Source organism: Aphis gossypii, chromosome 3 (genome assembly GCF_020184175.1).
Source record: "Aphis gossypii isolate Hap1 chromosome 3, ASM2018417v2, whole genome shotgun sequence".
Taxonomy (NCBI): Eukaryota; Metazoa; Arthropoda; class Insecta; order Hemiptera; family Aphididae; genus Aphis; species Aphis gossypii.
Genome location: NC_065532.1, coordinates 20,258,432 through 20,285,888, shown reverse-complemented (window position 1 = coordinate 20,285,888; position 27,457 = coordinate 20,258,432). Strand labels below are relative to the sequence as shown.

The following is a 27,457-nucleotide window of genomic DNA, read 5'->3' as shown; positions in this document are numbered from 1 at the left end:
ATCGTTTTGGAAATAGATACCTATAATAACAATTATGTATAATAATATATTATATATAACTTAATAGTTATTATAACTTTTTATATTATACTTTATCGAAACAGTGATACACTACAACAGAAAGTAATCATGTTAGTCCTGTACAAATTCTTTAATTAAAGGGAATCACTCATAATATTTCTCTGCGTTAAAATAAAATTTCGATCATTTTTTAATACTATAAAATAAGATAGGTATTATAAATAATATGTATAGGTAACTATGTTTGACATTCAACAACATTTAAATATTTTAAATAATGAATAATTTTTTTCATATATTTTATAAACATTTTTAGATACTATAATAAATATAGTTAGTATAAACAAATCTTTTAAATATTATAATTTTTTTTTTTTTTTTTTGGCGTACTTATCAAAATAAAAATTTTAATATTTTATACTTATGATATTTAATAAATGTAAATAGCATATTAATTATATATAATATATATATATATATATGTATTTTACGTCGTTACGGTCAAACGTCAACGACAAACGGCTATGTATATTTGTCCTGGATCGATAGATATTAAACAAATGGGGATCTATCGACTATCATATATCTATGACTATCATAATAGTAGGATTACAGGTAGTTTAATACAATTTTCATTGATTGATTCGTTAAGTAACATTAAATGACATAAAATATAAGTATCGTAGTATCGTCAAACAAATAATCATCATTTTTTTTTAATTTTAAAATTTACCTACTACATTAAAGTGTATAACTTCTTCAGTTTTATTTGTTTTTGTATTACTGTTTTAATCTAGATTTAAAATATTAAACATTTTTATCATATAACAATCCTCATCAGCTGAAAATCAAATTATTATAGTATTAAGCTAACAAAATTTACATTTATTTTTACATGGTTTCGGATTAATAAGCAGTAGTAAGAAAAATTAATTTAAGATGTAATATATCATAAATGTATGTTATTTTATTTTAGTAAAAATAAATTATGTAATCGGTAAATTTATTACAACTAATACATCGAAAGTGTTCAATACAAGAATTTTAGTTGAGTAATCTTTTGAAAGCGTAATCCAAGAATTAATATAAGTTTCAGTGTATTCAATAAATTTTCAATTTGATTTTTAAGCAATAAAGTAGATGAACACCAATTTTTGATTGCTGCACATTTTAAAATCTGTATTATTTTTATGTTATTTCTTGTTTCATTCTAATTTTTAATTTGCAATTTCTTGGTTTGGAACAATTGCTGAAAAAATGAGAAACTATTTTTCTTTGAACGTGGTCTTGATTCGTCATTAAAGTCTACTGCATAAATTCCAAATCTCTTCCTATAACATAAAATTAAATATTTAAGTCGTATCATAAACAGTTCATCTTTACCTAAAGTTATGTTTCATGTCAAAGTTATTAAATTATACAAGATAAATATGTATTCAAATAAAATGATTACCAATAACCGAAAGTGAATTCGAGTGTATCTAAAAATGACCAAACACAGTATCCAAACACATTTATGTTTTCATCCAACGTTTCAAGTAATTTATTTAATATGCCCTAAAACAAAAATTGCTCTTATAATCTAGATATTAGATAATCTGTCTACGAGATGTTTCTATACGAAAATTTAAAAATGTTTAATATTATTATAGTTTAATTTTACCAATAAGAAATGATAAAAATATAAATTATATTAAAGGCATTATAGGACGTATACAACTTACTGTGTGATAAACTATTTTTTTTTCACTTTCATCAATACCATCTTCTTCAGGAAATCCGTTTTCTCCAATAAATATTTTTGGATTATTCATTTTTTCTTTAATCCATTTTAAACAATTTAAAAATCCTTCGAAAACCTTGAATATTATGAATTGATTGTATCGGTGATTAATATAATATAATATAGTTGCTTAATTCTAAGAATATAAAAATATATTATCATTTTACTTCAGCTTCTTCAGTATTATGTAAATCCATGAAATATCCTCGATCTCTTCTTTTGATATTTGGTTCAGCGTCAAATTCTTCATTGGTCATAGGTTGACCTTTTATACTATTATAATAATTGAATATAATAAAATCATATGCTCCTGTAACAATAGTTTAGATATTTTAGTTTAATATTCAAAGTTATTTAATGGGGTTTGGATCATTAACATAGTATCTTTTATTTCTTGTCATAGGCTAGATCATTAAGACATTAAATAAATCTTAGAGTTTAAATTCATTGAATGAACAAAGATAATAAAATGAAAGTGTATTGCACTGAGAAGGAAAGGTTGTCATTGTATGATGAATATATTGAATGTATTTTTCGAAGCTATCAGCTTTTTATTTTAAATCAAAGTTACTAATATTATGTTAACTATGTTAAGCCATAGTTAACTTATTGAATATTAATATAATAATTTTTTTTTTTAGACAATTACTACATAACTAAAAGAACTTTGAATATTTATAACTTTTTTTTCCTAGTATATTAATTATTTTTAATAAAAAAATAATTTTTACAAATCATTGGATCATAACTTTAATTAATTCTTGTCCTTTTTTTACAAATTGTTGAAACTCGATCTACTCGTATTTTTTCTTTCTTGTTAGTACTATAAATGGACTCTAAAAATTCATCTGGATATTTTCCTATGGCTAATACATGTACTAAACAAAACTAAAACATAATTTAAAATATGAAATTTAATTTAAGAATATTAAAATGTGTTAAAAAAAATATTTTATCGAATAATTACTGTTGACATTCGTGCATTTTCAGCAGATTTTTGATGTTCAGGATTATTTGGGTCTTTTGGATAAAACCAAACTCCATCAATAGTTAAACTTATTTGTCCTAACACAAATTACATATTAATATTATCATAATGTAATAGATATGTACACAAAGGTTATTAATAGTGGGTAAGAATTAAGTTAATTGATTATAAATAAATATAATATAAATATTTATAACAAATATTATTTTTTAATATATTATATCATTAGTAGGTCAGGTTATTAAAAATGAAAAATAAGCTATTATGTATTTTAAGGTAATAACTAATTTTATCTCAAATATACTTGATATTATTATTAATTTTAAATTATTTTATTTTACCATGATAAATTTGTATGTTGTTAAGACATTATCCAAAAATGCTTGGCAAAGATCATATTATTTGTTAATGTTAACATTATAGCCAACATTTAATAATATTCATGGTGGGTAATGTTTACATTTAGATAACTTTGACATAAGCCTTCTGTTATTATATAACTTATGTATTGTTAAATATAATAGTTACCTTTTTGTTTTTCTTTAAATTTATTATTATATAATTAATAAGCCATTGCATGTGTATTAATAAAATGATGCAATACTTGATAATCTGAATGTCCACCAAATATTGGTTCTTGGTAACTAGGAGCGCAATGCTCAGAACCATATCCTTCATTCGCTAAATGTATGTCTGGAAACGTAGTCCAATATTTCACCTAATAGTTCATAATTAGTTTATTAAACTTAAATATTATTAGGTATAGGTATAATACGAAATATTAATATTATATAATTCAAATTAATGTATGAACTTACTCTGTCTCCAAAATTCTCGAAACAGATTCTCGCATAGTTTGGATAATATAGATAAGTAAGCGGATTTGATAGTCTTCCAATTTTATTGAAAGCCTTCCCTATATCATAATTGTACAGTGAAACCTAAATTAAGATTTTAATGCACTTTAATATTTTAAATTTTTTAGTTAATAATGATACGTATAGTGGGTATGCCTATAATTTAAGAATTTCGTTTATTTTACTTGTTATAATATTTATGATAATATCATAATAGGATAACATTTTATAAATACCATTGGCATGATTCCATTTTCGATTAATTTGTCAATAAGATTATTATAATAAGCTATTCCTGCTTTTCCTGCTAAATTATCACGAACCATTGGAATAATTCTAGTCGGAGTTATAGAAAATCGATAATCTTGAACCTGAAATCAAATTTTGATTATTACATAATTATTATTTATAATTATAACTATTTAATTTGTTATTAGAAACTGACACCCAATTCTTTAAGAAGTTTGACATCTATATCTGTTTTATGGTACGAATCCGCAGCAATATCTCCGTTGAAATTAAAATGGGTACCATCATTAATTGCAGATGATGGGAATTCGTATACTCCCATGCCCTTATACACATCAGCTAATCTAGGTTTAACACCCTTCTGTATGTGTTTTTCAATTACCGACTCTGGTAAATCTAAGAAGTATCTAAACGATTTGTTTGCTTCATTGGAATGGAAATAATGGTCCCATATTGATTCCGCTTTATCTATAATAAAAATAAAATATAAATTTCTAAAGTTTTTATTTTTTTATTTTTATAATTAGTAGATAGATCATTTAAACCATGTTTATGTTTTCGATCAATCTTTCTAAGTTAATTTAGTGTTCCATAATCCCTATAGAGTATAAAAAATATCTGCATTCTGTTATTGCTAAGAATTAAATAATATTATATAAAAACCCTAAGACCCCCATACTTGTGACTAAACATATAATAGGATAAACGTATCTCCTATTAGGTACGAGATTTAATGTTACTTATTTTTGAACCCGTTATATTACCATATTAAAAACTCCTCCTTCCTTATTACAAATATTTTTTTTTTTTTTTTTACGGTATGGTTTATTTATAAATTATAAAAATATGTTCTTCTAAAAAAAATTTCAAATACTTCTTTAGTTATTTTGACAGTAATTTGTAAAATTTATTTAAAACGTCGTTAGTTCAAATAATAAAAAACTATTAAAATTTAGTTAATTAGTTTGAGTTTGAAACTTGTTTTCTAAATAATTAACTAAAATTAATATTTAGATATAAATGAATTATTTTATGGGTTATACAATAAATCCTAACAATAATTCAAACTAAGATACAAGTATATTAATATTATTGTATCAGGGAATTTAAGAATAAATGAAAATTAATTATCAAGGAATATACCTTCATTCCAAGCTCCTTCTACTTGGAGAGCTCCAGTCGCTGTTCCGAGGAGAAGATTGTCAGGAAATTGTTTTGTCGATACGAAACTCTTAGCTGAAATTTATTTAAAACATTTTCATTAAATTTTTTATGTTTTGGTTTTGTTAAAATTAATATCTTACGTATAGCTTTTTCATTTGCTATTGTTACCAAAAGAGATGAAAAATATGTCGAATGAGTGTTTGAATTTGTTTTAAATTCTAAGAATTAATTCTCTAGAATTCAGAACTCTAGAGTAGACTATCGTCAAAGTATAATATTCAATTGTATATGTATAGATATATTTATATAAAGTTAATATCATTATTCTGTATTTTGTATAAAGATGACAAAAAATATAATTGTCTAAAACTGTAATCAAAAAAAAATATAAAATATTGATGAATAACATAACCTTTAATTGATATTTAGGTAATATAAGTGTATTTTATTATTAGAGCGCCATTTGTTTTTAATTAATATTAGTATTAAATTAATAAAAAATATAATACAAACATCAAAGCTAAAATTGTATAATTAATTATTTAGTAGGTTTATCAAAAGTGTGTTAAGAAAAAACTATAACCATACGTAAATAAGAATAATATTCCTATAAATCATCATAGCAGATTGTAAATTAAATTATGTAATTATGTATTTTTGATTAATATTTAATTATTTAATACGTTTTTACGTGTTTTCATATTGATTAGCAGTTGTAAATGTTAAATTAATAAAATAAATCATTCAGTGTAAGTAATTTAATCTTAGACACTATGTACCAAAGTATGTAATTTAATTTTTAATAAATGAAATTCAGATAATGTGTGTTATAGGTGTTTTAATTGAAACTAAATCATCCAGAAGACTGATTAAAAGAAATTTTAACGTTAAGCCATATGAAATCATGGTTCTTAAATTAAAACGTGTTTTAGTGTATTCAATAAATGATTTATGTAATTTTCAAGTACGTAATACAGTAGGTGACTTCCATATTTTGGGTTGTCTAGTTTTTCAAATCAAAACACTTGTCAATAAATTTTAGATTTATAAGTATTAAAAATTTAAAACAGTCTATTATCGAATTTACTTGTACTTCAAGATTATAATTAAATAAGTTATCATATTGAAGGAATATATCTTGTAGGTAGGTATATATTATGTAGTATTTTAGAATTTTAAAATATTATACTGTTGATTTATTTACAGCCTCTTGCTCGAATTTAAACTATTTCATCATCGTTTATGTTAAGTTAATACATAATAATTAAGTAGGTAGGATATTCATTTCCGATTAATTAGTGAAAATAACACATTCGATTGATGTGCCAAGTTCTTATTTATAACTATGATTTACATGTATTGATTTAATTAGAATAGTAATTTAAATTAAATTAAGATTATAAAGCTGATCGAAAATTCAATTAAAATTATTAGTTTTATAATTTGTATGAAAATAAATCATTAAAGCTAAACAAAAATTGGAATATATAATTAATACAAAAATAATTATATTCTTCACAATATTATCACGATTGATTAAACGATGATCATGTTTTTTAGTAATAGTATAATCTATTATACTATAGGTACTTTAATTTTAAATACAAAATTACACAGTCATACATATTATTTAGACATATTAGATTCTGAAAGGTACAATAAAAAGAAACAACACAAATTTTTATGCAAAACCAGTTTTCTATAAAATCAATTTTCTTATACTCTAAAACCAAGAAAAAAAAACAATAGATACTGATTTATATTTTTTAAAATATTTTATAAAAACTATATAATATATTTTAAAATAGTTAAGACATTTTTGTATAGGTACTGAGTTGTTATACTTTTATAATTATTGGTATATTTTATTTGTATATTACTCCTATTTCTATTCATATAAAATTGATGTAGTCTGTCATTCAGTTGAAAACTATAGTAACATATCACAATTGTAAATTATAGGTAATATTAATAAAAAAAAATATTTTTCATCAGTATCTACTTGCAAAAAGTCCATTAAAAAAAAAAATGTATGCATGTCAAATACTTGAGAAAAAATAGCTTTATGCAACACGTGTTTATGCTAAAATATTTTCAGGACGTAATTCATATTCTTAGTATTATAATATGATTACTACAATAGCTTGCTATTTTCAACATATTTATGTGCACTAGTGTTTTGTTTTGAATTTTTGGTTATTTGTTTGATATTATTAGAATGTCTATAATTGTATTCAGCTTTAAAATATTATGTATTTAATAGTTATATTCATATGTAATAGACACATAATAGTATAGAGTAATTTCAGACTATCTTAAAATGCATATATTTTTAAATTTATTTTTTATTTTTATCATGCTAAGTATTGAATTATTTTACCATTGACAAATATCTCAAATTTAAATAACAAAGCTAAAATGTATTACAATGCTATCATTGAGATACACATTAAATGTATTAATATATAGTACCTATACCTAACTTTTGTGGTTTGTAACATAATGAATAAAAATATAAAAACACCTTTTATTAACTCTTATATTAGTATAAAAGCAGGTCCCATCTAATTATCACAAAATATAATTAATCAATAAATCAATTCAACATAAATTTATAGTAAATTATTATGAAGCTCTATAATAAAATAAGATTTAATATAAATATATTATTTATAAATATATAAAATAACAATGATCCAAAACAAAATAATTTTTATAGAAAGTTAAATGTATAATGTTTTATTTTATAATATAATAGAAATTCCGCAATTAAGAAATAATGCTTAAAAAAAAAAAGAAAAAATTAATATTTTAAAGTAATAAAAAACAATTTAAAAAAAAAAAACGAACATACCAAATGCCTATGAATAACTTAAAAAAACAGCAAAATATTTTGATAGTTTATACATAAGAAGATAATGCAAATTTAAATCGCTGATTCAAGTTTCAATTATGTACATATTTTAAATAGCAAAAAATCTAAAATTGTTTGACTTGTAAAATATATTTATTTGTGTAGATACATTGATAACATTCTGTGTATTATTGTTGTACAATTTAAAAAATATATAATAATTGACAATTTATTTAAATCAAAAACCCACTAATAATCACCACAATTTCTAAAAATACATTTAAAATTTATATTATTCTACCTTCACAAAGTTATCATATAATATTATGTTGTAGTTTTGAACTATTGGAAAAAAAATGTAAGTTTATTACTTTAATATACTTTTATTTAATATTAATTTTTTATTTGCAATTTCTTCGTTTGGAACAATTGTTGGAAAAATGGGAAGCTATTTTTCTTTGAACGTGGTCTTGAATCGTCATTAAAGTCTACCGCATAAATTCCAAATCTCTTCCTATAACATAAAATTAAAAATCTATGTAATATCTTAAATAATTCGTTAGTACCTACTGCAGACTGTAAAACGAGTTACTTATGTTAAAGTTATTATGTTGTATGAGAAAATTATTAATTCAAATGAAATGATTACCAATAACCGAAAGTGAATTCGAGTGTATCTATAAACGACCAAATACAATATCCAAACACATTTATGTTTTCATCCAACGCTTCAAGTAATTTATTTAAAATGCCCTGAAACACAAATTATTTTTACACTATCGGTTAATAAATGATAATTTATAGATATTGGATATACGATCTACGTGATGTTTAAATACTCTAATACAAACAATGTTTAATATTTTTATAGTTTAATTTTCTCAATAAGATATCCTAACATTATAAATTATATAAATTGCATTATGTACAACTTACAGTGTGATAAGCTATTTTTTTTTCACTGTCGTCAATGCCTTCTTCCTCGGGAAATCCGTTTTCTCCGATAAATATTTTTGGATTATCCATTTTTTCTTTAAACCATCTTAAGATGTTTAAAAACCCTTCATAAACCTTGAATAATAAGATTTAAAATATGAAAAATTGATTAATGTAGAATAGTTGCTTAATTCTAAAAATAGAATAATATATTATCATTTCACCTCAGTTTCAGTAGTACTGTGTAAGTCCATGATAAAACCTCGGTCTCTTTTTTTGAGATTAGGTTCGGCTTCATATTCTTCATCGGTCATTGGTCGTACTTTTACACTATTATAATAGTTTAATACTATAAAATCATATGCCCCTATAACAATTTAAAGTTTAGATATTTTATAATTCAAATCTATTAAATAACTATCTACTTGACAAAACTATCGTTACTGTAGTAAGTGTATATTTTAAAACAAAGTTAACAAAGTGATGGTTATATTAATACAATGAAATATTATTTTTGTAAGTTGATATTACTGAAATGAACTATGAATATTTTATAACTGTATTTTAATAGTATATATTTTGTATCTGATAAAAAAAAAATTGATACGTCATAGTTTCATACCTTTAATTAATTCTTGTTCTTTTTTTGTAAATTGTCTGGCTCGGTCGACCCGTATTTTTTCTCGTTTGTTAGTCCTATCAATAGCCTCTAAAAACTCATCTGGGTATTGTCCCGTGAATAATATATGTGCTATTAAACCAAACTAAAACATAATTTTAAAATATGTAATTTAATATAAGAATATTAAAATGTCTTAAAAAAAAATATTTTATGGTATATTTACTGTTGACATTCGTGCGCTTTCAGCACATTTTTGATGTTCAGGATTATTTGGGTCTTTTGGGTAGTACCATACTCCATCAATAGTTAAACTTACTTCTCCTATCAGATAACATTTATAAATTATCATTATTTGGTAGACATGTACACAACACTAAATAGTAGTTTGTAATAATTAACTAAAATGGTTTTGAATAAACACACATTGGTATGTTATAAATTACCTTTTTGTTTTTCTTTGAATTCGTCATTGTATACTTTCCACATCAGAGATTGCGTTATCATACTGTTATGTATCGCTTCATATTCTAAAAATCCACTAAATATTGATTCTTGATAACCAGGAGCAAAATGCTCAGAAGAATATCCTTCGGTCGCTAAATGTATGTCTGCAGCCGTTGACCAATGTTTTACCTAATAGATCATAATTAATTATTCAAACTTATATAAGAAGATACTTTTCATACTAATAGTATATAAATATAGTGTATAAATATGTATTTACAAATATACTTACTCTATCTCCAAAATTCTCAAAACAGATTCTCGAGAAATTTGGATAAAATTTATAAGAAACTGGATTTGATAATCCTCCAATTTTATTGAAACATTCCCCAACATCAAAGTGGTATAAACATGCCTAAATCGAAATTGTTTAAAAGTATATTTAATTTTTCATTTTGTTATAATATTTATTTTACTATTATGATAAGACTTAATAATTGTTTATATACCATACCATTGGTGTGATACCATTTTCGATTAATTTGTCAATGAGATTATTATAATAAGCTATTCCTTCTTTTCCTGGTGTATTGTCATGAACTCTTGGAATAATTCTAGTTGGAGCAATAGAAAATCGATAAACTTGAACCTAGAATAAATTGTTTTAACAATTATATAATTTCTCATTATAATTATTATTGAAAATTAGAATTATTGTATTTGTTTTTGAAACTAACACCCAATTCCTTGAGAAGTTTGACATCTATATCTGTTTTATGGTACGAATCCGCAGCAATGTCTCCGTTGAAATTAAAATGTGTACCATCCTCAATTGCGGATGATGGAAATTCGTATACTCCCATTCCTTTGTATAAATCAGCTAATCTAGGTTTCACACCCTTCTGTATGTGTTTTTCAATTACCGACTCTGGTAAGTCTAAAAAGTATCTGAACGACCTATTTGCTTCATTGGAATGGAAATAATGGTCCCATATTGATTCCGCTTTATCTGTAATTAAAAATTTAAAATAAAGTATAATTATATATTTTGTTTTTGAAGTTAAGTACTAAGATTTTACTATTTTTTGTTTTATTCCATTTCATTTAATTTTCATTTAAACAAATTTAAAGGCTTGGAACAACAACCAGGTAAATCCATTTATTTCAAAAATGAACTTTTCCGTGAATTATTGTGTAGGAAAAAATTATAAATTTGTATTAAATAACTAGATAAATCCGATAAATATTAACATAGTTTGTTTATTAATTTTACAAAACAAAATTTTTTTTTATTATTGTTGTCTATATAATACATTCTATGTCACTTGTTATTTCATAAAACAATTTAAAACTTGAAGTCCTGATTTGTTATATTTCAAAGTAATAATACTACAATTTTTAATTTTTTGGCAGTTTTTTTAAAAATTACTGTGTGTATACTCTCAAAAAAACAATATTTTTGGGGAAATAACCAGATAAATTGATAGGTTTTAAACTTTGGACAGCTTTTGTCTAAAGAAAAAAAGTTTAACTACATTCTGAGTCAACAATACTATTTTCAACATGTTAATTATAGAAAAGTTTAACTCTAATAGTTTTAGTATCGACTGAATGAAACTGTTTTTTTTTTATCAGCATTGACCATTTTAAAATCATGGATTTCCCTGGTTATTGTTCCAAGCCTTTCAATTTAGTTTTCCTTATAGTTTTTTATATTTATTTTTATATTTAAATTTATAGTTAATATACATTTTTATGGGAAAGATATTTTATATACGTTTTAGAAAGTAAACTATAATATTAAAATTTAGGTATATTATAATTACAATAGTAGAATATTTGGAATCTAAGTATATCAAATATAAAAAATCTTACCTTCATTCCAAGCTCCTTCCACTTGGTAAGCTCCAGTTGATGTCCCGAGGAGAAAATTGTCTGGAAACTGCTTCGTTGATACGAAGCTCTCACCTGAAATTTTTTTTAATAATTAAATATATTAAACTTAATATTTATCGGATATGTGTAAAATAATATCTTACGTTTTGCTTTTTCATTTGCCATTTTTACCAGAAGAGATTAAAAATATGTCGAATGAGAGTTTGAGTTCGATTCAAACTCTATGAATCGCAGTAAACGAATGTCGATTAATATTCAATTGTACATTGTTATATTTATATACCTAAAGTAAATATCACTATTCTGCATTTTATATGAAGATAATGTTAAGAGTATTGTATACTTCTAATCAAAAAAAAAAAAAAAAAAAAAATATATTGATGCATTACTTATTCTTTAATTAGTCTTCAGTTAATATCAGTATAATTTATTACTATCGAGCTCTGCTTATTTTCATACAACTAATTAATATTAATATTGAAATTAACGATAAATATAATACAAATGCCAAAGCGAAAATATTATAGTTGATTGTTTTGTAAGTTTATCAAAACTGGGTTAAGCAAAAACTATAAATACTATAAAACACCATTGTAAATTAAATGATACTTGAAATTATATATTGTTAATTAGTAAATATTTCAGTATAATACTCAGATGAATTAAAATGTAAATATTTTGAGATTTATTTATTTATATAATTTGTGGATACATATATCATACAGATGTATAGATATACAAATAATACTATCATAATAGTTAGATTACAGGCAGTTTTATTAAATTGTTATTATTTTGATTCATGTTACAACGTTTTATGACATAAAATATACCTTATTATCGTTAAATAAATTATTATCCTTTTTTTAATTTACTATTTTAATGTTTATAACTTCCTCATTAATTTTTATACCAATGTGTTTATCTAGTTTAAAATTATTAAACTTTGTATCATATATATATGTTATAACAATCATCGCCAGTTAAAATACTAATGGTTAATGAATATAAAATTAAGTCTTTTCAAAATGTACAGAATTTTTACATCGTTTCAAACTAATCAGTAGTTTGTAAGTTAAATTAATCTAAGATGCAATATATAAGAGTATGTAATTTTATTTTAATAAAAAAAAAATTAAGTTAATGGGTAGTCTAATGGTTGAAACTAAATTATCGAAAGTGTGAATACTAGAAATTTAGTCTAGAAATCATTTGAAATCCTATAATTAATAAACGTACTTTCCAGTGTATTCAATAAATTTTCAATTCAATTTTTAAGTACATAATACAGTAGGTGACTACCAATTTTTTATTATTATACATTTTAAAATAACAGAACTTATAAATAAAATTTTAATATACAATTTATTGTATTTGACTAGTCGTTAATTATAGAAAATTGTATATTTATAAGAAGTAAGAACTCTATATTATCCTATGTTTTATTTGTGAATTTTACAATTGGTTTTCGTAACTCTTAGTGTAAATATTTATTGTGCTTTTAAATTTATTAATACATATTAAATAAGTATTAATTTTCGAATAACTAGCAAAAATAATGCACATTTAATTTATTTTCCAAGTTCACATTTACAACTAACATTTATATCTGTTGATTTTAACTATCTTAATAGTTTTAATTATATTAGTTTATTTAGATAAACTTAAGTCGAAGAATAATTATTGTTATAATCATTTGTTTAGTTATTTTATTGTAATACCTATTAAATACTATAACTTATCCCGATTTGATTTTCTTATGTACTTATACTTTATATTTATACACAATGTCACTATAAAATTTAAAAAATATTTAAATTGGTTTTATTTTATTCATTTATTGTATATTTTTATTATGATTCTATAGTTGTACAATAAATTGTTTTTGATTCAAATGTTTAGTATGTGTGATAAGAATATATTATATTTTAAAATTAAATAATTATAAAAGGTATTATATTCCAATGCAATGTTTTTGGAAAAAAATAATTCAAAATGACATAATATTAAAAATAAAATACATTTTTTTTACGTATATTTTAGTTATTTTGTTGTAATATTAAATACTATTACTCGTGGTGATTTGATACTTTTACGTACCTACTTATATTTTATATCATATACTTAATGTCGCAATGAAATTTTAATTTATTGATTCAAAAGTTAATAGCAAATATGTGTAATATAAATATACTATAATTTAATAATTAAATATCAATAAAAGATATTATATGATAATGCAATGTTTAGCACAATTCAGTATACCATATTATTAAAAATAAAATAATACCTATAATGCCTTTATAAATCTAGTATCAATATATGGACTATTAGTTTTTTGTATGAAATGATTAATTATTTAATTCAAATACAGTAAATAATTTACAGTGAATATAATTTGATAACCATGTGAAATCGACATATACTGTATGGAGTGGTTACCTACTTTCCTTCTTATAAATTATGTTTATAACAAGTTGAATAAAAATGTCTGGTATTAATTATCTTAAGCTAAAAATTATAAATACGAAAATATGTATACAAATTTAATAATTTATTTAATTTCAGTTAAATATATTTTTAAAATACACTGGCACAAAACTACCAAACTTATAAACTGTATTAAAATTGAACATGGTTATTTATGAATGAATTAAATATAATATTTTTGGTTTGAAGAGTTTCTAAAATCTATTCCAAAGTCAGTTAATGTTATGTTATTTCGATTTTTATAGTTTGAATATTTTGAAAAAATCGTGAAGGCGAGTTTAGCCAGTTTTTTCTCATGGTTTCAAATTTCGATTTTTTAATATTATAAATTTGTCAGTACCAATGACATTATTTATTTACGATATATAAATAACTATGATAATATCGTACATGAAAGTATTGAATTTTTCCACTCAATTTTTTTCGAATAGTTAAAGCAGATATATTTTTAATTTATACTATTTCTGTTCTATGTGATTCTATGCAGAACATTACACTTATGATCATCATTTTATAGATCATGTTATATTGGATGAACACGCAGTCAAAACTGTCTTATTATAATAAAAGCACTTTGTTACCGTATAATTACTTGGACATATCAGAGTAGGCGGTAAAATATAATCGAAAAAGTAAGGTTGTATTGTTTTCTTTTTTCATAACCACAGTGTAATTGCCTTGAAGTGCCGCGCACGTATCTACGGTCGGCACAACTAATAAACTATAGAAATTAATGATTAAAATAATATGCACGTTGCACGTATAACATATTATTATGATATTGAATATAAAAGTAATGAGAGGACTATATTTTAATGTCAGTTTCAAGCACAATAATACTAGGTACTTAATCAATATAGTTATAATTTATAACATTCATAACTAAATCTATTACGAAATAATTTGTGAAAAAAATGAAAATAAAATGTTTTCTTCCCATTTAGAAGTACACATATCGCATTTATAACTTAACAACCATCTAAGGGGAAACTCAAAAAAAAAAAAAAAAAATCGGTTATCACCAGACAAAGTCAATCAACTATTTGTTTTAAAATATATATTAAATATGTATTTTAGCTAAATAATAATTAAGTTAAGCATATTATCAGGAAGCAATTATACAAAACTCGGACGTATATATGGCAGATGAAAATCAAACAATCTACCTGTAATTTTAATTCAATATTTAATTTTTAATTTTTTGTTTAAAATAATATGATTAGAAAACTTTTTTTTTTATTATTAGAAATATCAATGAAAAAAAAAACCAATCAATAAAAAATAAACTGTATTTAATATTATATTCAGTATTATTTTTAGTTTTAAATTGTATTAAAACTTTTAATAGTTTTATAAAATATATTTATATATCGTTTTTCGATATCGATAATTGAAAATATATCGTTGAGCATCACTAATTTTTTGTACATGTTCTCCTCTTTCTATTCACGTAATATTCATATAGTTGTCACTTAGCGGACAACCAGTATCGTGTATCACGATTGTACATAATATATTATGTATAAAAAAAAATAATAATTTAATTTCAAATCAGTACAAACCTGCAAAAAATCCATTAAAAAATGTAAGAGTTTCGAGCATTAGTGAACAAAGTTTTATGCAAAACGTGTTTATTCGTAAATATTTCACTACGCAATTTAAATTCTTAGTATTATATACTTACTTTATTTTATTATCTTCAACCTATATTGATATGATCCTGTGTGTTACTCGAAATGTTTTGGTTATCTGTATTTTTTGGTATTAGCAAAGTGTCTATTATTATATTCAGTTATAGAATATTATGCGTTCTATATGTATAATATTATTATGTAATGGTAGTATTATATAGTGTAGTGCAATTTCAGCTTATCTTGAAATGCGTATTATTTATTATTATTATTTTTTTTTTTTATCAGACAGATCAAGTTTGGAATTATTTTACGTCGATAAATATACAAAATCAAACTAAATAAAATTAAGCGATATGTATTTCTACCTTCGAAATAAACATAAATGATTGTAAAAATATGTGATTTCCGTGGTTAGTATCATAAGGAATTAAAATATAAAAACGATTTTTGTTAACTCTAATATAATAAATAAACCAGTGTCATCTAATCAGGAATGACCAACAAATCGATCGTAACTTACATTTTTAATTTTATAATTTTTTTTTATATTTTTTTTTATCATTATTAACGACTTTTAATTTATAAGTAAATAAAAATTTATTATTTAAAAACTGTGATACTTTAAGTACACATGTAATCTCTGCAAAGGATAATTAAATTTATGTTTGAATTCGTTTGCTGAGATTGGTATGATAAATCCTAAAATCTTTCATCTTATAACATACAATTTCATCAGGTACTTTTATATTATGTTAGATACTTAGATTTATTTAATTTTTAATTAACAGCAGTTATATATTTATAAATATATAAAATAACAATGATCCAAAACAAAATAATTTTTATAGAAAGTTTAATGTATAATGTTTTATTTTATAATATAATAGAAATTCCACAATTAAGAAATAATGCTTAAAAAAAAAAAAGAAAAAATTAATATTTTAAAGTAATAAAAAACAATTTAAAAAAAAAAAACGAACATACCAAATGCCTATGAATAACTTAAAAAAACAGCAAAATATTTTGATAGTTTATACATAAGAAGATAATGCAAATTTAAATCGCTGATTCAAGTTTCAATTATGTACATTTTTAAAATAGCAAAAAATCTAAAATTGTTTGACATGTAAAATATATTTATTTTTGTAGATACATTGATAACATTCTGTGTATTATTGTTGTACAATTTAAAAAATATATAATAATTGACAATTTATTTAAATCAAAAACCCACTAATAATCACCACAATTTCTAAAAATACATTTAAAATTTATATTATTCTACCTTCACAAAGTTATCATATAATATTATGTTGTAGTTTTGAACTATTGGAAAAAAAATGTAAGTTTATTACTTTAATATACTTTTTTTTATTTAATATTAATTTTTTATTTGCAATTTCTTCGTTTGGAACAATTGTTGGAAAAATGGGAAGCTATTTTTCTTTGAACGTGGTCTTGAATCGTCATTAAAGTCTACCGCATAAATTCCAAATCTCTTCCTATAACATAAAATTAAAAATCTATGTAATATCTTAAATAATTCGTTAGTACCTACTGCAGACTGTAAAACGAGTTACTTATGTTAAAGTTATTATGTTGTATGAGAAAATTATTAATTCAAATGAAATGATTACCAATAACCGAAAGTGAATTCGAGTGTATCTATAAACGACCAAATACAATATCCAAACACATTTATGTTTTCATCCAACGCTTCAAGTAATTTATTTAAAATGCCCTGAAACACAAATTATTTTTACACTATCGGTTAATAAATGATAATTTATAGATATTGGATGTACGATCTACGTGATGTTTAAATACTCTAATACAAACAATGTTTAATATTTTTATAGTTTAATTTTCTCAATAAGATATCCTAACATTATAAATTATATAAATTGCATTATGTACAACTTACAGTGTGATAGGCTATTTTTTTTTCACTGTCGTCAATGCCTTCTTCCTCGGGAAATCCGTTTTCTCCGATAAATATTTTTGGATTATCCATTTTTTCTTTAAACCATCTTAAGATGTTTAAAAACCCTTCATAAACCTTGAATAATAAGATTTAAAATATGAAAAATTGATTAATGTAGAATAGTTGCTTAATTCTAAAAATAGAATAATATATTATCATTTCACCTCAGTTTCAGTAGTACTGTGTAAGTCCATGATAAAACCTCGGTCTCTTTTTTTGAGATTAGGTTCGGCTTCATATTCTTCATCGGTCATTGGTCGTACTTTTACACTACTATAATAGTTTAACACTATAAAATCATATGCCCCTATAACAATTTAAAGTTTAGATATTTTATAATTCAAATCTATTAAATAACTATCTACTTGACAAAACTATCGTTACTATAGTAAATGTATATTTTAAAACAACGTTAACAAAGTGATGGTTATATTAACACAATTAAATATTATTTTTGTATGTTGATATTACTGAAATGAACTATGAATATTTTATAACTGTATTTTAATAGTATATTTGTATCTGATAAAAAAAAAATTGATACGTCATAGTTTCATACCTTTAATTAATTCTTGTTCTTTTTGTGTAAATTGTCTGACTCGGTCGACCCGTATTTTTTCTCGTTTGTTAGTCCTATCAATAGCCTCTAAAAACTCATCTGGGTATTGTCCCGTGGATAATATATGTGCTATTAAACCAAACTAAAACATAATTTTAAAATATGTAATTTAATATAAGAATATTAAAATGTGTTAAAAAATATATTTTAAGGTATATTTACTGTTGACATTCGTGCGCTTTCAGCACATTTTTGATGTTCAGGATTATTTGGGTCTTTTGGGTAGTACCATACTCCATCAATAGTTAAACTTACTTCTCCTATCAGATAACAAGTATAAATTATTATTTGGTAGACATATACACAACATTAAATAGTAGTTTGTAAATTGTAATAATTAACTAAAATGGTTTTGAACAAACACACATTGGTATGTTATAAATTACCTTTTTGTTTTTCTCTGAATTCGTCATTATATAATTTATACATCAGAGATTGCGTAATAATACAGTTATGTATTGCTTCATAATCTAAGAATCCACTAAATATTGATTCTTGATAACCAGGAGCAAAATGCTCAGAAGAATATCCTTCGGCCGCTAAATGTATTTCTGCAGTCGTTGTCCAATGTTTTACCTAATAGATCATAATATTAATTATTCAAACTTATATAATAAGATACTATTCATACTAAACATATATAAATATAGTTTACAAATAAACTTACTCTATCTCCAAAATTCTCAAAACAGATTCTCGTGAAATTGGGATAAAATTTATAAGAAACTGGATTTGTTAATCCTCCAATTTTATTGAAAACTTCGCCCATGTCATAGTGGTACAACGTTACCTAAATCGAGATTTAAATGTGCTTTTATTGTCTTTATTTAATGTTGGTGCATACACATTTTGTCAATTTTTTAAAAATATATTTAATTTTTCATTTTGTTATAATATTTATTTTACTATTATGATAAGACTTAATAATTGTTTATATACCATACCATTGGTGTGATACCATTTTCGATTAATTTGTCAATGAGATTATTATAATAAGCTATTCCTTTATTTCCTGGTGTATTGTCATGAACTCTTGGAATAATTCTAGTTGGAGCAATAGAAAATCGATAAACTTGAACCTGGAATAAAGTATTTTAACAATTATAGAATTTGTCATTATAATTATTATTGAAAATTAGAATTATTGTATTTGTTTTTGAAACTAACACCCAATTCCTTGAGAAGTTTGACATCTATATCTGTTTTATGGTACGAATCCGCAGCAATGTCTCCGTTGAAATTAAAATGTGTACCATCCTCAATTGCGGATGATGGAAATTCGTATACTCCCATCCCTTTGTATAAATCAGCTAATCTAGGTTTCACACCCTTCTGTATGTGTTTTTCAATTACCGACTCTGGTAAGTCTAAAAAGTATCTGAAAGACCTATTTGCTTCATTGGAATGGAAATAATGGTCCCATATTGATTCTTCTTTATCTGCAATTAAAAATTTAATATAAAGTATAGTTATATATTTTGTTTTTGAAAATATAGTAATAATGTTACATAATCATAATTCATATTATATCAAATTTATTGATTTGTTAGATTTTGAAAAGTTTAATCTATATTACAGATATCTCCATGTTGTTAGGATTAGGTGACTAATTTATATATAATACAACGTAAGACCCCAATACTGTGGACTAAATATATTAAAGAATTATATATTATTCCCTATATTAGGTATTAATAGTTTGACTCGGCTTAATTTAGATGCTTATTTATAATAACATTTGCACCCTCTCTTTTATAAAAAATAAAAATATAAAATTTTTACCGGTACTAGGTAGTTACTTTTGTATTTAATTATTTTAATTTTCAAATACTGATTTAGTTATTTTTACAATTATTGGTAGAATATGTACTATAAAAGATGATTTAAAAATACGGTGGTTTTTCCAATAAAATACTATAATATTCTAGGAATAATGCCTGCAAATGAAATCATGATATTGTAAGTATCTACCCATTAATTAACTTTAAGTTGTGAAATCGATAGTATAAAGATAGCCCATTAAAAATAAATAAATATCCAAATGACATGTATATTGTATAATGTTGGGATAAATGTATCTAAGTATAAAATTTACATTATATTAAATATAATATTTAAAAATGTTTAGTAATTTTACGAAACAATTTTTATTTTTATTGTTGTCAATATAATACATTTTATGTCACTTGTTTTTTCATAAAACAATTTAAAATATGAGGTCCTGATTTGTTATATTTCAAAGTAATAAAACTACAATTTTTAATTTTTTGGCAGTTTTTTTTTAAATGACTCTGAGTATACTCTCAAGAAAACAATATTTTTGGTGCAACAACCAGATTAACCGATATTTTTTATAACTTTGGACAACTTGTGTCTAAAAAAAAAAAGGTTTCACTAAAGTCCACAGCATTATTTTCAACATGTTTACATAGAAAAATTTAACTGTTATAGTTTTAGTATCGAATGAATGAAACTTTTTTTTTATCAGCACTGATTATTTAAAAATAGGGGATTTACCTGGTTGTTGTTTCAAGTCTTTCAATTTAGTTTTCCTTATAGTTTTTATATTTTTTATATTTAAATTTACAGTTAATATAAATTTGAATAGAAAAGATATTTTATATACGTTTTAGAAAGTAAACTATAATATTAAAATTTAAGTATATTATAATTATGATAGTAGAATATTTGAAATCTAAGAATATCAAATATAAAGAATCTTACCTTCATTCCAAGCTCCTTCCACTTGGTAAGCTCCAGTTGATGTCCCCAGAAGAAAATTTTCAGGAAACTGCTTTGTTGATACGAAGCTCTCAGCTGAAATTTTTTTTTTAACATTAATTATATTACACTTTTTTTAAAATAATATCTTACGTTTTGCTTTTTCATTTGCCATTTTTACCAAAAGAGTTGAAAAATATTTCGAATGAATGTTTGAGTTTGATTTAAATTCTATGGATTAATTCTACAGAGTTTAGAACACCGCAGTAAATTAATGCCGATAAATATTAAATTGTACATAGTTATATTTATATACCTAAAGTAAATATCATTATTCTACATTTCGTATCAAGATAAAGTTAATAATATTGTATACTTCTAATCAAAAACAAAAACAAAAATATATTGATGATTTATATCCTCACTAATTAGTCTTCAGTTAATATCAGTATAATTTATTACTATCGAGCTCTGCTTATTTTCATACATCTAATTAATACTAATATTGAAATTAACGATAAATATAATACAAATGCCAAAGCGAAAATATTATAGTTGATTGTTTTGTAAGTTTATCAAAACTGGGTTAAGCAAAAACTATAAATACTATAAAAAACCATGGTAAATTAAATGATACTTGAAATTATATATTGTTAATTAGTAAATATTTCAGTATAATACTTAGATAAATAAAATTTAAATATTTTGAGATTTATTTATTTATACAATATGTGGATACATAGGTCATATAGGTGTATAGATATACAAATAATACTACTGTAATAGTTAGATTATAAGCAGTTTTATTTATTCCTTAAAAAAAATACAATTTAGTTCAATCTAAGTACAATTTAAAAAATGTATAATAACTGACAATTTATTTAAATTAAAAACCCACTTATTATTACCACAATTTATAAAAATAAATTTAAAGTTTATATTATGCTACCTTCCCACAAGTTAAGTTGTAATTTCGAACTATTGGATAAAAATATGCAAGAATATTAGTTTAACATTATCTTCATATTTAATTTTAATTTTGTATTTCCAATTTCTTCGTTTGGAACAATTGTTGAAAAAATGGAAAACTATTTTTCTTTGAACGTGGTCTTGATTCATCATTAAAGTCTACAGCATAAATTCCAAATTTCTTCCTACAACATAAAATTATAAATTTTAGTAGTATGCCACATGGGATATCTATAGGTATTATTTATTTTAAAGTTATAATATTGTATAAAAAATATATGTATTCAAATGAAATGATTACCAATAACCGAAAGTGAATTCGAGTGTATCTAAAAATGACCAAACACAGTATCCAAACACATTTATGTCTTCATCCAATGCTTCAAGTAATTTATTTAAAATGCCCTGAAATACAAAGTGTCGTTACACTATCAGTTTAGAAATGATAATCTAGATAATATAAGATAATCTAGTTACGCGATGTTCATATACATAAATCCAAAAAATTTCAAAAAATTTCAAATTATATAAATTGCATTATATGCAACTTACTGTGTGGTAAGCTATTTTTTTTTCACTGTCGTCAATGCCTTCTTCCTCGGGAAATCCGTTTTCTCCAATAAATATTTTAGGATTATTCATTTCCTTTTTAATCCATTTTAAGATATTTAAAAATCCTTCATAAACCTTGAATAATATGAATCAAATGTTTCAATGATTAATGTAGTATAGTTGCTTAATTCTCAAAATAAAAAAAATATATCATTATTTTACTTCATTTTCTGTAGTACTATGTAGGTCCATGGTATATCCTCGATCTCTTCTCTTGAGATTAAGTTCAGCGACATATTCTTCATCGGTCATTGGTCGTACTTTTACACTCTTATAATAGTTAACTACTATAAAATCATATGCCCCTGTAACAATAGTTTAACATTTTATGTGTTATATTCAAATATATTTAATAATGTTTGAAACTTCGGTAAAATAATTTTTTTCATATCATGCAAACATTATGACTAAAAATAATATCTATTGTGAATTTAAGGGCTAGATTTTTAACACAGAAAATAAGTTAATTTCAAATTTGCTGAAAAAATAAGATAGAATCGAAGTTTTTAAGTAGGAAGAAGGAAAATGATTAAATCGTAAATGTTGACATTTTATAGTTTTCTACCTTTAATTAATTCTTGTTCCTTTTCTGTAAATTGTTTAACTCTCTCGGCCCGTATATTTTCTCGTTTGTTAGTCCTATAAATAGACTCTAAAAATTCTTCTGGGTATTTTCCCGTGGCTAATACATGTGCTATCAAACCAAACTAAAACAAAATAATGTTATCTAAGAATATTAAAATGTGTTAGAAAATATTTTATCGAATATTTACTGTTGACATTCGTGCATTTTCAGCAGCTTTTTGATGTTCAGGATTATTCGGGTCTTTTGGGTAGAACCACATTGCATCCATGGTTAAACTTATTTGTCCTAACACAAATTATATATAAATTATTTTAATGTAAAATACTTAATATATAATATGTAATATAATATTATATAATATATATACAACTGTAATTTATAAAATGTAATAATTAACTAGATTGATTATAAGTAAAGACATATACTTCTTGAAAATAGCTTACCATTTTGTTTTTCTCTAAATTCTTCATTGTATAAGTGATAAGTCATTGCATGAGTCATAATATAGTGATATACTACTTGATAATCGGAATATCCACCAAATATTGGTTCTTGGTAACCAGGTGCAAAATGCTCAGAAGAATATCCTTCAGCTGCTAAATGTAAGTCTGGAAACGTTGTCCAATGTTTCACCTAATAAATCGTAATTAGTTGTTCAGACTTTTTTAATGATAAAATACAACATAAAAATATATATTCAATATATGATTATAATTTGCATATGTACTTACTCTGTCTCCAAATTTTTCGAAACAGAGTCTTGCATAATTTAGATAAAATATATAACTAACTGAATTTGTTAGTCCTCCAATAGTATTGAAAACAACGCCCATATCATAATTGACCAACGATATCTAAATAAAAATTGTTGCTATTTTAAATTAATGCTAATGTCCATATTTTAGTATTTTTTTTTATTTTTACTTGTTAAAATATTTATGATAATACTGTAATATACGATAGAAATGTATAGATACCATTGGTGTGATTCCATTTTCGATCAATTTGTCAATTAGATTATTATAATGATCTATTCCTGCATTTCCTACTAAATGATCATGAACCATTGGAACAATCCTAGTCGGAGGTAAAGAAAATCGATAAACTTTAACCTGAAATAAAGCTTTAATATTTAAATAATTTCTCATTACAATTTTCATTGATAATTAGAACTATTTAATTTGTTATTAGAAACTGACACCCAATTCCTTAAGAAGTTTGACATCTATATCTGTTTTATGGTACGAATCTGCAGCAACATCTCCGTCGAAATTAAAATGAGTACCATCTTCAACTGCAGATGATGGGAATTCGTATACTCCCATGCCCTTATACACATCAGCTAATCTAGGTTTAACACCTTTCTGTATGTGTTCTTCAATTACCGACTCTGGTAAGTCTAAGAAGTATCTGAACGACTTGTTTGCTTCATTTGAGTGTAAATAACGGTCCCAGATTGATTCTGCCTTATCTGAGATTAAATATGTTAGATATATTAAAACAAATTATATATTTCTAAACTTTTAGTATTTTTCATTTTTGAAATAAATAGTCAAATGTATCATTTAATTTTCAATCAAATTTATTTATTTTTTAGATTTTTACGAGCTAAATCAATGTTAATATTAATCTATGTTACCGATATTTCCGTACTGTTAGAGAAGAAGTAAATGATATGTTATAATAACCCCTATACGACCAATATACTTTAGATTGAACTTATTAAAGGATAATATAATTTCCTAGTAGGTATCAAGTTTAATTTGACTAAATTTGGAAGCCAATTTATTATAATATTAGCACCATCCCCTTTTCTTATAATAAATAAAAACAAAAATTGTTTTTTCAGTACCTAGTATTAAATTATAAGTTTTTTATTTACTCCAAAAAACAAATTCTATACTGCCTTAGTTATTTTGACAATAATTTTTATAATTTAAAAGTAGATAATATCGATTTAACAAATAATGGAAACACAATATTAATTGTACCTACTCATAATTTATTTAAAAAAATTATAAACTGTGAGAAAGACTACTGATTATAACTACAAATGTAAATTAAATATATACTTTAATTTTAATATGTAAATGCATAATATAATATATGAATATTGCATGATAGACGTATTTATGCCTATACATTAACTTTGCTAAAATATAGAGTTATTATTATGAAGGTACAAAATATGTAATTTTTAGATTCTGAACGGAGTGATGAATGTATTAATTTTACAAAGTTTGTTTTTTTTTGTATCTATGTCACGATAACTTGTCCAAATAATACTACAATTTTAAACTTCTAGAATTGGTTTCTGGTAGCAAATTGAATATCCTTGGTGCATTATTGATATTAAAAGTAAAAATTGTTCAGTAGTTTTCAAAAGCGTCGGAGAGGACCACAAAAAAATGACTGAAAAGCGGTATTTTTACGAAAATTTAGTTTTTGACAAAATCTATTTTTTACATTGTTGTTACTCAAAAAAGAATCACTGTAAATCCTTGAAGTTATCACTAAATGTTTAAATATATATATACGGTTAAATTTTAAAAATATTCGAGCTTTATTTTAATTATTTATACACAACAGAAATTTTCAATTTTTCTATATACCTATTTTTTTCTTAAATGTCAAAAAAAAATTTAATGTCCAATAAAACCTTGAAAAATTAATTCAAGGTTTCTTATAAGTTGTTCTTATTGTAGTTCAAAAAATTTTTTTTAGGACTGTTAAAAGTTCAAATTTTTACGAAATGTATATAAATCGCAAAAATTTGCAAGTTAACTAATTGAAAATTCATAAAATATTAAGTATTTATATCTTAAGTTAAAAAATTCAAGACAAAGTTTACTTTAAGTTTTTTTCCAAATAACTTTAAAGAAAACTCAAATGTTATAATAAGAAAAAATGTTATGAGCGCCTCAATTTAAATTTTAAAGTTGTTACGATATTGCATAACAATAACGATTAATCCTCAAATAATTTTTAAATATTTGTTAATATTCAAAAAGTATAAGTCGTATGTACTTGAAACTTTCACCAGTTATTTAGATTGAAATTGTCTTTACATATTTTTTTTTTCAAAATATTTTGCAAATTTTAAGGTTATTTATAGGCATTTGATATACACGGTTTTAACTTCTTTTGACTAAATCAAAAAAAATCGAAAAAATGTAATACAAAGTTCCTTTTGAGATAGTGTTAAATGTTTCAAAAATTATAGAAATACATATGTATACGTCTTTTTATTAGCGTACAGCAGAGCGTTACCCACTTGATCACCCTTTTTAATTTTAAATGTTTGTGTTTATTAGCTTTGTTAAATTATTTTTTAAAATATAAACATTTTTAATTATAAAAATCAATCTTTATTAATAGGGTTTCAATAAAATGTATAGTTGTATTTGTATTATAATACTACTATAAATATAAATTTTTGTAGTTAGACATTTTATATTCATTTTAGAGAGTAAATCATAATGTTAAAACATATATATATATATATATTATTATTATTATTGTAGTAGAAAATTTAAAAAAATAATAAAATAAATAATAATAAATAAGTAACTTACCTTCATCCCAAGCTCCTTCTACTTGAAAAGCTGTAGTCGCTGTCCCAAGGAGAAAATTTTCAGGAAACTGCCTTGTCGATACGAAACTCTCAGCTGAAAATTATTTTTAAACATTTTAATTTATTTTTTATTTTTTGGTTAGTAAAAATATCTTACGTTTTGCTTTTTCACTAGCCATTTTTACCAGAAGAAATAGAAATAAAAAATTTGTCGAATGAGTCTTAGAATTTGATTTAAGTTATAAGGATTAGTTATATGAAGTTCAGAACATCAAAGTAGACGAACGTTGAAGAGTATTCAATTGTATGTGGTTATATTTATATTAAATGAATATGACTTATCTTCATTTTATTTAAATATAAAATTGATAATCGTCTGAAATACTAATAAAAAATAAAAAAAAAAATGATGATTTACAAACTTTTTAATTGATATTCAGATAATATTAGTATA

The 27,457-nt window shown here is 23.1% G+C and overlaps 2 protein-coding genes across 5 annotated transcripts; both read right to left on the bottom strand.

Annotated features, from left to right (window-relative positions):
• Positions 1 to 1,216: 1,216 nt before the first annotated feature.
• On the bottom strand, positions 1,217 to 27,327 carry LOC114119880 (myrosinase 1-like). Of its 4 annotated transcripts, none has more exons than XM_050203132.1 (12): positions 11,958 to 12,110; positions 11,794 to 11,886; positions 10,656 to 10,927; positions 10,433 to 10,567; positions 10,211 to 10,333; positions 9,918 to 10,107; positions 9,698 to 9,795; positions 9,475 to 9,616; positions 9,077 to 9,219; positions 8,853 to 8,987; positions 8,566 to 8,669; positions 1,217 to 1,352 (listed from the first exon to the last, which is right to left on the bottom strand). In XM_050203132.1, exons 1-12 carry the CDS (start codon positions 11,977 to 11,979, stop codon positions 1,232 to 1,234), a joined length of 1,578 nt encoding a protein of 525 aa, XP_050059089.1. In that variant the 5' UTR covers positions 11,980 to 12,110; the 3' UTR covers positions 1,217 to 1,231. The 4 variants fall into 4 exon arrangements, with proteins under 4 accessions (XP_050059089.1, XP_027837408.2, XP_050059090.1 ...); XM_027981607.2 differs by lacking the exon at positions 1,217 to 1,352 and adding an exon at positions 8,292 to 8,430; XM_050203133.1 differs by lacking the exons at positions 1,217 to 1,352; positions 11,958 to 12,110 and adding exons at positions 8,304 to 8,430; positions 27,161 to 27,313.
• LOC114119879 (myrosinase 1-like) lies at positions 7,709 to 21,566 on the bottom strand. Its single transcript, XM_050203134.1, has 13 exons — positions 21,416 to 21,566; positions 21,266 to 21,358; positions 19,709 to 19,980; positions 19,486 to 19,620; positions 19,209 to 19,331; positions 18,928 to 19,117; positions 18,704 to 18,801; positions 18,482 to 18,623; positions 18,087 to 18,229; positions 17,863 to 17,997; positions 17,576 to 17,679; positions 17,304 to 17,440; positions 7,709 to 8,296 (listed from the first exon to the last, which is right to left on the bottom strand). Exons 1-12 carry the CDS (start codon positions 21,435 to 21,437, stop codon positions 17,320 to 17,322), a joined length of 1,578 nt encoding a protein of 525 aa, XP_050059091.1. The 5' UTR covers positions 21,438 to 21,566; the 3' UTR covers positions 7,709 to 8,296; positions 17,304 to 17,319.
• Positions 27,328 to 27,457: the final 130 nt, after the last annotated feature.

Coding starts and splice junctions, on each gene's coding strand:
- LOC114119879 (XM_050203134.1), bottom strand. CDS start 21,437: ATGGCAAATGAAAAAGCAAAAC. Junction 18,802..18,927: donor ATTCAGAGAAAAACAAAAAG/GTAATTTATAAC, acceptor GTTATCTGATAG/GAGAAGTAAGTTTAACTATT. Junction 18,230..18,481: donor AGAACAAGAATTAATTAAAG/GTATGAAACTAT, acceptor AAATTGTTATAG/GGGCATATGATTTTATAGTG.
- LOC114119880 (XM_027981604.2), bottom strand. CDS start 27,182: ATGGCTAGTGAAAAAGCAAAAC. Junction 27,098..27,160: donor GGCTAGTGAAAAAGCAAAAC/GTAAGATATTTT, acceptor AATAATTTTCAG/CTGAGAGTTTCGTATCGACA. Junction 24,901..27,004: donor AGAAGGAGCTTGGGATGAAG/GTAAGTTACTTA, acceptor ATTTAATCTCAG/ATAAGGCAGAATCAATCTGG.